Source organism: Vicia villosa, linkage group LG4 (assembly GCF_029867415.1).
Source record: "Vicia villosa cultivar HV-30 ecotype Madison, WI linkage group LG4, Vvil1.0, whole genome shotgun sequence".
Taxonomy (NCBI): domain Eukaryota; kingdom Viridiplantae; phylum Streptophyta; class Magnoliopsida; order Fabales; family Fabaceae; genus Vicia; species Vicia villosa.
The window spans coordinates 161,178,977-161,190,622 of NC_081183.1; the positions used below are offsets into that span (position 1 = coordinate 161,178,977).

Genomic DNA, 11,646 nt, shown 5'->3' on the forward strand with positions numbered 1-11,646 from the left:
TTTTTTTACTATAACTATATAATATTTATTTAATATTTATTTCGACTTTACGCGACCCGTGCGAACTTACGGGTCCATTGCTAGTTAGTTTAATTCCTCATGCTTCACAATGTTAGTTTAAAAAATATACTGTAAAAAGTTAGGTGGGCATCACCGACTCGCCATTATTTAATTTAATAATATTTTTTATATTTAATTGACTGCACTAGTATCTAAGAGTGTATTTGTTTAAGTGATTAAAATTAAAATTTTAAAAATATTATTCTCGAGAATCTTATTATAAGAATTTTTATTTTTATTTATGTTTTGACAAATAATTTAATTTCACAAGAATATTTATATGATATTTTTATTTTTAAAGTAAAATTAAATAATAAAAAATTATCTATCCTCTCTAAGAATAAAAATTTCCTACATGAGAATTAAAATATAAAGTGGACAAATAAATTAAACTTCCAAAAATATATTTTTTTAAACATAACATATAAAAATTTGGAAGAAATATGAGAACCAACAAATTTTAAAATTATTTCATTGAAACTAAATTTGAAACCCATGAAGCAAATACTTTTAACAAAATTTAAAAATATAATTTGATTTACTTTTAAGTAGTTAATGAGTTTTGAAACAAATAATTTAAAATAATTCATGTTTAATGTTAACACTGAAATGAGCAAACACAAGCAATAACATCAGTCTTTTTGTTTCCAAAGACAAAAGAAAAGAAAACCACAAAACAAACAAACATGATCCTTTAACTTATTAGGATATGAAATGACACTACAAATATCCAACCACTTCAAATAAATGAGTTTGAATTTTTTTTGGTTTATAACCACCGGTTTAGTCCGGTTCGGGGGAACAACTCTGGCATCAAGTGGGTCAAGCCCCCTCCCGATCGCAGTTGCGGGGGATCGAACCGTAGTTCTCCCTACCAAGTCCAGCGCCAATCACCACTGGACCAAAATAAATATTAATCAAATTTTATATATTTCCAATGAGTGAATTTTAATCAAAATAAATATCAATCTATAATAAACACATGAGACTATAAAATCTGAAGAACATTAGCCCCATCAGTAACCAAAAAAGCCTCTACTCTTCTTCTACTTACACCTCTCTTCCATTTCTTCTTCTGCAACTTCCTCTCTCACATGGAACCACTCAACTGCATCTTCCTCTTTCTCTTCACCTTCATCTTCCTCAAATTCCTCCATTCTCTCCTCACAAAACAACACAACCTCCCACCAGGTCGACAAGGCCTTCCCATCATAGCACTAGTGCAAAATCATGGGCGGATCCATGTATACTAGAATGGGGCTCAAGCCCCCGCAAAAAGTTTTCAATTATCCTTATTATTATTTATTTAACCCCCATTAAATTTAATTAAATGCATTAAATTACACTTATTCAATTACCATAAAGTCATATATTATAACTCTTTAATTAAAACCTCCACATATTTATACTCCTTAATTTTTAGGCATTTTCTTCTTTGACTTTCTATTAGTTTTTTAATTCAACCTATAAAATTTTGATTTTTAATACTAAAATTATTGATTTTGTCTTTTATTTCTTTAATTATTTTATTTTAATACATTTAAGTTTATCTTTTTATTTCTGCTACAAAAGTAAGTTTGGAAGTTTGTTTTTTGTTATAAGTTTTATTAAAAATGATTTATGTTTGTAGCATTTGTTATTGTTGAAAAGAAATTATTCATTAGGAATTTTGTGAAAAATAGAATGCACAACCGAATGAAAGATGAATTGTTAGATGACTATTGAGTTACTAGTATATATATATATATATATATATATATATATATATATATATATATATATATATATATATATATATATATATATATATATATATATATATATATAAACTAAAATATTTGATAGTATTGTTGACAATGAAAAAAAATTCATAAAACATTGTTAGAATATGAAAACTATATTTGATGGTGTTGTTGGAAATGAAAAAAAAATTTATATGATTTTTATTGTATTTTAGAAAATCATAAAAAATTCTTTAATCAAATATATAAAATATTTTTTGTCCCCATTGAAGAATTTTTTTATCCGCCACTGTGCAAAATTAACAATATAATTTTAAAATTTACACCCGATATATGAAAAACTGGTGTAAGAAAGATAGTGATAATTTTATAAATAAAATGTCATTTTTAATATTATCACGTGACAATTACACCCATTTTTTTTGAAACGGGTGTAAATTAAAAATGTTATTATATTCAAGTCTATATTACTCCCGTTAAATTAAAAACGGGTGTAAATTTAAATGACTAAAATAATTTATTTAATTTTATAACCCAAAATATTAAGAGAAATGCTTAATGTCTTTTTTTTTTTTTATAAACTGAGAATTATCATTAAACGAGAAAAAAACAAAACAACAAAAGAAAAAAAGGGGGGGATCGAGCCAAAACCCCTTACAAAGCACAAAGCCTTATCCTAGGAGTACCCTCCATATCTAGAATGTAATCTTTAACCACAGCAGAATGTACAAAATTAAACCAATTATAACTACGCAAAGAAAACCCGATGTTCGCCAGCATATCAGCACAAAAATTGGCCTCCCTGTAAATATGGGAAATCATGAAGTCCATTGAGCGAGAAACCGCCACACAATGCAGCTAACGAGATCTGATAGCCCACGGAACAAGGGAGACATCCGTGAAAGCATTAACCACCAAAGTACAATCTGTTTCCATCCAAACTTTAGTCCAACCCAAGATAGTGATTTTCTCCATAGCAACAAGAGCTGCATAAAGCTCAGCCAAAGCAGCATTGCCATCACCTAAGAAATCACAAAAACTGCCCAAATGGCAAACCTTATCGTCGCGGAAGATGGCACCACAAGCCATCAACGAAGGATCACCAGAGGCATAGCCATCAATGTTAACTTTAATCCAACCCGGAGGAGGAGGGTGCCAGAGAACCTCCTTGATACAAACCGGCCGGCGCGGATGAATAATGACATCGAAACCTTTAAGGATGGAGAAGTTGCTAATGTCATTATTAGAGCAAAGAACATTATTATCACCCACCAGTTTAGCTCTAGCAGAAACCGCACTAGTGCAGGACCTCCAATTGGAAACTTTCTCTTCAAATCTGACTTGGTTCCTAGCTTTCCATATGAAGTATATGGAGCTGCAAATACTAGAAACAGCCACAGCCAAAGCTTGAGAAGAAGACTGGGTTTTAATCAAGGCAATGCAATCCTGCAAATTACAAATTTTGCCATAGAAAGCAAACTTGTCTGAAAGCCATTTCCAAATATTAGAAGCAAAATTGCACTGAAAAAAAAGATGATCCAAGGTCTCACAATTAACTTTGCACAGTGAGCACATGGATGTGTAGTGAAAGCCTCTAATCAACATGTTATCATCAGTAGACATACGTCTATGGAGCAATCTCCAAACCACCATAGAGTGCGAAGGAGGGACCAAATTGTTCCAAGGAAAAACCGAAGAAATCCAAGGCTGCACAGGAGAAGGAACCCGTTTCGTAAGAGTCTTATAAGCCAAGCTAATTGTAAGCTCCCCCGAGGCAGAGTTGCACCAAACCAGCGAGTCCTCAGCATTACCAATGTTCAAGGGCGCAGCAGATATCAAAGAAACAAGATTAGGGAAAGCAGTTTGAACATTCAAAGGAATGTTCCAGCTATTGTTCAGCAGCCAATCACTAATCTTAGTAGATAAAGTGTTATGGAACCTAGCAGGGATACCAAGAGAGTTAACCAACGGTTCCTCCAGCCATCTGTCAAGCCAAAAGTTCACATGTAAACCATTGCCAATTAACCATTTTGTGTTGTCTAAAACAATCTGGTACTTGTCCTTAATGGTAGACCATATGGAAGATTTTATATGGTAAGTGATGATCTTATTCCCTCTTCTAACTCTAGTCGCAAGAAGCTTAGCCCAACAAGAATCTCCTTTAGCAAAGAGCCAGCAGAGATGTAAGTTAGGGGCTGAGTTGAAAGTGTCCAGGGATTTTAGACCAATCCCTCCCTCCTTGAAACTGTTGCAGCAGTGTTTCCACGCCACCGTAACCATTTTCCTTTGTTCCAAGTTACCACTCCACAGGAAATTGCGCATCCAAGAATTGATCTTCTTCAAGAGGGCACTAGGCCAGCTATACACCGAAATGCAGTGGACCATGGTGCTAAGAATCACTGACTTGAGCAGTTGAAGTCTGCCAGCCATGGAGAGGAGCTTTGCTTTCCATCCAGCTAATTTAATTTTGATCCTATCTGCAACAAACGAGAAATGCATGAGTTTAGGTTTCCCAACAAAGATAGGAGCACCTAGGTACATAAAAGGAGGAGTAGCCTTAGTGAAACCAATAATATTGGCCAAAAAATCATATCTCCCCAAGGATAGGCCACCAGCATAAATGATAGACTTAAGACTGTTACACTGCTGGCCAGAACAAGAAGCATATTCCTGCAGCAGAGTAGCAATGGCAGTAATGGACTTGATGTCCCCTCTGCAAAAAATCATAATATCGTCTGCAAAAAGAGTGTGAGAAGGAACTAAATAGTTTCTGTTAGCCTTAATCAGATTTATAGAGTTAGTTTCAACTAAATTTGTTATACCTCTGCTCAGAACATCTTCAGCCAAACAAAAAAGAAGGGGAGATAAAGGATCACCTTGCCTAACTCCATTAGAGCATTTAAAGAAGTCAGCTTGCTTACCATTTAAACCAATAGATATATTAGCAGAATTCAGAAGAGTTTTAATCCAACTGCAAAATTTAGAGCAAAATCCAAAGCAAGCCAAAGTTTTAAGGATAAAATCCCAACTAATAGTATCAAAAGCTTTGAAGATATCTATCTTCAAGGCAACATTGCCACTTAAGCATCTATTGTTCAGAAGATTTATGACTTCAGAAGTCAAGCAAATGCTGTCTTTAATGTTCCTGCCCTTGACAAAACCAAACTGCTCTTTGGAAATCAAGGAGGGAAGAATACAAGCAATTCTGTCAGCCAAAATCTTAGAAATAATCTTAAATTTGAAGTTAGCAATGGCTAAAGGTCTGAAGTGATTGATGTTATTAGGCTCATTAATTTTTGGAATAAGGATTAAAGTGTTAGAATTAAAATTGGGCAAGATCCAATCCTGAATGAAGAACTGATTCACAGCATTAATAACATCCCTACCAATTATGTTCCAGTACTTTTGAAAGAAAAAAGCACTAAAACCATCCGGGCCAGGGGCAGAATTAGAATTAAGGTTCATGACAGCACCATGTATTTCACTATCACTGGGAATGTTAGTAAGCAGAAATGCTTAATGTCACGAAACACCATTTCAAGAATTTCTCGCGAATGTATTATATATATGCATGCACCACTTGTATTATTTAATTAATTAATCTGTCTTTTCAAAATGATGCATATCAAAACAAACATTTCAAGAACAAATATGAGAAAAGTTAAAGTGATCTAGCTTTTAGCTTTTCATAGACTAGCAATTAGAGTGAGCTATGACGGTGGATTTTATATTGATAAACGTAGTCCTTTTTTATTATGAAAAGATGAAAACTAGATCACCGATATATAAAAAGCGTATTCGTGATATTTCGTGAGCAATTTTTTCGTGACATATAGCATAGCTCAAATATTAATATTAGTAACTAATTAATTGAATATTGAGTAAATGGATTAATCTAACCGATTAACAAACCACACAAACTTTGTATTCTCTACCATCAAAACACCCTTTCTCTCCCAAATCCAAAAATATTGCAGGTAGAATTTTAATCTTCTCAAATCTTTCATTCTTTTCTCAAACGCTGAAACCCTAATCTTCTCTAAAAAAATTGTAATTTGGATACATCTTGCGGCCAAACCATAACCCACCTCTCAACAATGGCGAATGACGAACTCCAATCTCTAGATTTAGGTTACGACCCCAACTTCGTCCCCGATTCCGTCAAAATCTTCGTCGTCCATCTCTATCGGAGCGTCTCATCAAGGACACTCTGTGGCCCTCCGTCGATGCTGTCGCTCAGTACAACGACAACGACCACGTGTTCTGTCTCTGTTACCGTGAGATGTGGTTTCGCCACTTGTATTCGCTTCTAACTCCTACTGTTCGTTGGAGAATCAATTCGTGGGATAATTAGTGTATTTTGTTCCAGGTTGTTCTTCATGGGGTTGTGAATATGCAGTTGCCGAATCAGTGGCTTTGGGATATAGTTGATGAGTTTGTTTATCAGTTTCAGAGTTTTTGTCTGTATTAGGCTAAGATGAAGAATAAGAATGAACATGAAATTGCTCTCTTGAGACAGTTTGATCAGGTATATGGCTTAACTAACTAACTAACTTTTCTATTGGGTTTGGCTATGGATATGTGTTAATAATTTTGTGTTCTTTTTATGAATTTTATTGAACTTGGACTTTGTTTGAATTGATTTATATGAGTTTATCTACTTAGATAGCAGCTTGTGATATTTTTTGTGAGAGCTTATCAAAATAATTTATGGTGTGTACATAACTATTTAAGCTACCAATGTTACAAGCCAAGTGATGAAAGAATGCTTGGAAGTGATCTTTGTGGCAAGATCATAGCAGACAATGAGTATATTGGTTTGAATGAGTGGAAATTCTTCCTCAAAGACATTGTCAGCCCAGGTTACAAATTTCTATTGAATTTATTACTCTCGATCTTGTTTGTGTACTAGAACTTATTACAAATTTGAATGGCTAGAACAAGGAGGGATATTTGAATGATCTGTAATTTGAATGGCTAGAACAAGGAGGGATATTTGAATGATCTATAATTTGAATGGTTACAAATTTGAATGATTTGTAATTATGAATAACTCAGGAGGGATATTTCTTTTGTTGCAGCTGAAAAGCTAGAACAAGCAGATAATCAATTGGCACACTCACGTTTCAGGCCACTAGTAGCACCTTCACCTAGAAAGAAAGAAGTGAGTGATTGTTTATCCTTAAATCTACTGCAAAGCACTTAGTCTAATTATTGGAATTTTGTATTCAGAGTTTTAGCTTGATTATTTAAGTGTTTTACTTGTTCTTTTGAAGTCTAGGATGGTAATAATTTTTTATGATCAAACCCCTTCTGATGTTTGTTAGTACAATATAATATTCATTCATGCTGTATCTAGGCATATATTTAAGCACGTATGTAGTTATTGAAGTATTAAGTTTGTTTCTTCTTATTTTTTTGATGGAGTTTTGAGCTTGTTTCTAATAGTCAGCCATGAGTGTATATGATCAGTACACTACATTATACTTTAGTTGGTAAGTACATTATTTAAGGCATTACATTATACTGAGATCCAAAAAATCTTACCTTCAATCATATGTTGAGAATTTCCAGTGCTTTCAACAAGTATTTCTGTTACAATGTCTTCAATAGTAGACCAAAGAATCATCACATCAACATCTACTGTCAGATTCATTTGGCTCAAAAACTATAGATTATGGGCCCGTTTGTTTTGGCTTTTTTTAAAAATGATTTTTATAGTGTTATTAAATTTTGTGAAAAAAAATTTTACAAAGAAACTTTTTATAAAAGCTTCAAATGAAAATTCTGTTTGAATAGTTATTCTTAAAATGTGATTTTAGGTATTTCATCTATTTATGGAAAAAAAATTTGGATATCAAAATTTCAAAAAATCACATAATTTTGAAGCTATTTCAAATAGATTTTCATAAAAATCATTTTTGAAATACAACTTTTTGAAAAAATTATGATTTTGACTAAGTTTTGGTCTTCAATTATGTACGTTTATGTTATAGGATGTCAAATTAAGTGTTTCATTTTAGTAAAAACGACTATAGAAAAATTTGTAATATTTTGAAAAACGATTTTAGAAAATCTATTTTCAAAAATACAAGGAAAAATCCATTTTTTTAAAGCTGAAACAAACTGGCCCTATTCTTTACCTCAAAAATCTCTACTGTTAACCTTATTGAAATTCAGAATATAAATCTCTTTGGATCAGTTTATTTAAGCTTCTCTATTAAAATAAGCACTTATGATACTGTTTGGAAGAAAATTTATGAAAACAACTATGATGACATGCTCAGCCGTCACTTGACAGATTATGGGGATGCTTTTTGGTATCAATCGGATTGATTCTGTTGGTTGCTTACTTCTTTCTTGCTCTCTTTTCAAAGCTTCTTCCTCCTTCTCACATTCCAATCATCTCTTCCTTCCAAAATGACTGGTCAGTTGTCTTTTCTTTTCTTTCTCAAATTTCAATTTACAAATTCAACATGTTGTTATATTCTTCTCTTTTATTTGGTAATGCTTTCATGATAAATAATATTGTGTCAAATAGTGCCTATACAAGAGTTATTATAGCATAGCAAAGCAGTGGAATTTGAACTAATTATTATAGTTTTGTGATAAGCTGTTCCGTACAAAGTGTCAGCAAATGGATTCACTATAGGCTGCAGTGTAGCTAAATTTGAACAAGTCGCTGTTTTTTGCGACTGCGATTGACAGAATTGTGTTCAAATGAGAAAACATTGAAATACTTTATTGTTGTTTGCTTTGATTTTTGTTGATTGTTAAGGGTATAGTAGATTGTTTATCAGCAACTATGAGTCTATTTGGGGAAGTGAATCAGTCCAGTTGTTTCCTTTGTTATAGCAAGCAGAATTTGAACCAATTGTTGTTGTTATAGTGAGCAGAATTTGAACTGACTGTTGTTCTGTGGTAAGCTAATATAAGGTTACATATATAGTCTAGCTGGGGCTGTGATCGCAGAAGCTAGTTGTACAGCAGAGTTCTGGTTCCAAAAATCTGAGTGCATCCTGGTATTGTAGTTGCGGAGTATTCTCGCTGAGCATATCAGCAAATATCATCTCTCTATTCCTGGGCCCAACCTCAAAATGGCCAAGGCTTGATAATCGGGTAAAACCTGGAAGCCGGCTTGCGCTGAGTCTATACATATGGCAGGCATCACAGCTCTTTAGTACAGTGTTGTCAAGTGACATGCATGCTTGTACTACTCACACATAGGAAAAGTTTAAGTACTCACAACCATGTATAGGAACCAAGTAAGGCTTAAACACCGTGCAAAGACTCAACTATGAGCAAGAAACCAACAAATGCTCCATATCCCAACTTTTTCTGCTCATAACGACTAAAGCTTTTGGCAAATATTGAATTGTAAATCATTCTTATTTCATTAACCAAAGAACCAACTACTCTATATCAGAATGCTATCTCACTAATAAAAGCCATTCTGACCATATATAAAATCTCTATAGGCCAAGCTAAGATTTTGAGACATACTTGTATATTTGTGACAAATGAAGGAAGGTGCACTTATTTGTTTATAAAATGCTGCTCCTCACGTAGTTGTTAGCTCTTGAATCATGAGGATTCTCTAAAACTAAATAGAATTAGAATGAAAATGTCCCTGTAGTTGACTGTTAAGACATATATGGAAACTTTTTCAATGATTAATTAGTACATTTTTTGTTAGTTAAATGTGGCTTTTTCATACATGAAGCAAGAACATACTGTGTGAGAGACTATGAGGTTTGTGTGTTTCTTAAGTCTATTCTTATTCTATATTTGTTATATATATTACAGATTAGAATCAGTGTGATGATTAAATTTTACACACATCACAAATTTCCAATTTCCACCTTCTGCCATCGACAACACTGATTAAAATTGGGTTTATCCTTAAAGGGTTATTTTCAGCCTTGGAATTATCTTTTGTTGTTATTACTTTATATATGATGTAAAATAGAATTTTCATTATTTTTGTTTCTGATCAATGCTGCTTCTTTTCGTTATACTGTTCTCCTCGAAATTAATGCAATTTCTCATGATTGTTCAGGTTCAGGATGTTAGTTCTTTTTCATATGGACTTGCATTAGATGAAGGTCCAATTTCTGTAGGATCAAGTGGTGTAATTTTCCCAAAAGGCCAATTGATTCCAAGTACTGCAGTTTTACGACTCCAGCGAACTAGTTTTTTCCAGTTGGAAGCTTTCCATCCGAAACAATATGAACTACCACCTGGAACATTTCCCAAAATTAGTTCCTTCATGGTATGCTCACTTTAGAACATTTGGCTAATATGAAGAAGTTAAAAAAATGTCCATGCTCTCTATTCTTGGTTTTCTATGTGTGATATTTTATCATGTAAATCTACGTGAGCTTTTTTACCTTTATTTTCATATATATAATGTTATCTTGATTATTCTTGGTGCAATTCTATTATAATGGAGCAGTGGCGGAGCCAGAAAAATTATGAAGCCCGGGCAAATTTTCACCGGCTCCGCCAGTGGCTTTATAATTTATTAATTTTCTACCAGGACAATATTTGACATAATAATTTTTTATACGAATAGTAACAGATATGCAAACTAACCAGAATAATAGAGTGCTCTTGTTGCTCTTGCTTGTGGAAATCCCATAACCTGAAGGTTTTCAAGCAATTTTTCATTCACTTTTGGAAAAATAACCACTTTTTGTACAAGAATGAAATGATAGAAACTGCAACAAATATGCAAAAAAAATACAGAAAATGACATTATATGACACCAATGTTATTAGTATTACATGTTATATTACAAGTACTTGATAATGTGAAGCACAAATAATATTGCTTGTAATAAGTGTCCAAACCAAGTGCTGAAGGATCCCTCGCAGCTAGAATTTTTTTATTAAGATAGCAACCTAAAACATAAAACTTAAATGTATTTCTGAGAATTTTTTTTGTTAAAGCATCCTACATATTCTTGAATTCATTTGAAAGGAAAAAAGTATGTGATAACACCTTTGTATCATCGAAACAACCACGGGACAACACTGCCTGCATATAAAAATGACTCCATATGAAATATGCTTCAGTCAGAACCATAAAATCTATCAACCAATTCTGTAATTGTGCTGGTAGAATTGGAAGCTGACTTGTTTGGAGGAACAACGATAACAATGGGATAATAGAAATGCAACTATGTCTTCGTGTTTTCGCACAAACTGCTAGTTTCAATATATTGTGAAAGGTTCAGTGAGGCAGACCTCAAATCAAAAGCAGCTAATCCAACCTGTCAAATGATGCATTGATTCGATCCCACTTTGGCACTATATATTACATTTATTTAACTTGAACCTAAAAAAATATTATCAAACTATAAAAAACTTGGGGGTTAAACTTTCTAAGCACTACACTGAAATCATAACAAGAAAAAGTCCCGCTGTAATATTCATAAATTAGAGGAAGACATGTTTTTACAACCTGTTAGTTATTTCGAATTTAGGATCATATATCCTTTTTTGAAAAAGCTTATAATCCTAGTAATAATAAAGGAATTAGTATACTGCCATGTTTAGTTCAAACTACTTCATGGTTATTAGAAGAGTATAGTCCATGTTTAGTTGCTACTTGATGTCAATATGTTCTTAATTTACTTAAAAAATTAGTTTAGTCATTCCATTGAACACTTGACATGCAAGTACGAAACGGTAAATACGTTAAGAAATTTGGCACTGATTGTGAAACCAGAACTGAACAACAATCACACATCAACAATCAAAGAAGAGAGACAAAAGAAATTAGTTTGGTCATTCCATCAAACACTTAGCATGCAAGTACGAAACGATAAATACGTTAAGAA

General features: G+C 33.0%; 1 protein-coding gene across 9 annotated transcripts; it reads left to right on the forward strand.

Annotated features, from left to right (window-relative positions):
* Positions 1–5,679: 5,679 nt before the first annotated feature.
* Positions 5,680–11,031, forward strand: LOC131595745 (heat shock 70 kDa protein 16-like). Of its 9 annotated transcripts, none has more exons than XM_058868206.1 (5): positions 5,680–6,330; positions 6,553–6,664; positions 6,884–6,966; positions 8,090–8,229; positions 9,862–11,027. In XM_058868206.1, the coding sequence occupies exons 1-5, from the start codon at positions 6,280–6,282 to the stop codon at positions 9,899–9,901; spliced, it is 426 nt and encodes a 141-aa protein (XP_058724189.1). In that variant the 5' UTR covers positions 5,680–6,279; the 3' UTR covers positions 9,902–11,027. The 9 variants fall into 9 exon arrangements, 5 of the variants coding, with proteins under 5 accessions (XP_058724189.1, XP_058724188.1, XP_058724192.1 ...); XM_058868205.1 differs by lacking the exon at positions 8,090–8,229 and having other exon boundaries at positions 5,681–6,079; positions 6,172–6,330; positions 9,862–11,029; XM_058868209.1 differs by having other exon boundaries at positions 5,681–6,330; positions 8,104–8,229; positions 9,862–11,025.
* The last annotated feature ends 615 nt before the right edge of the window (positions 11,032–11,646 follow it).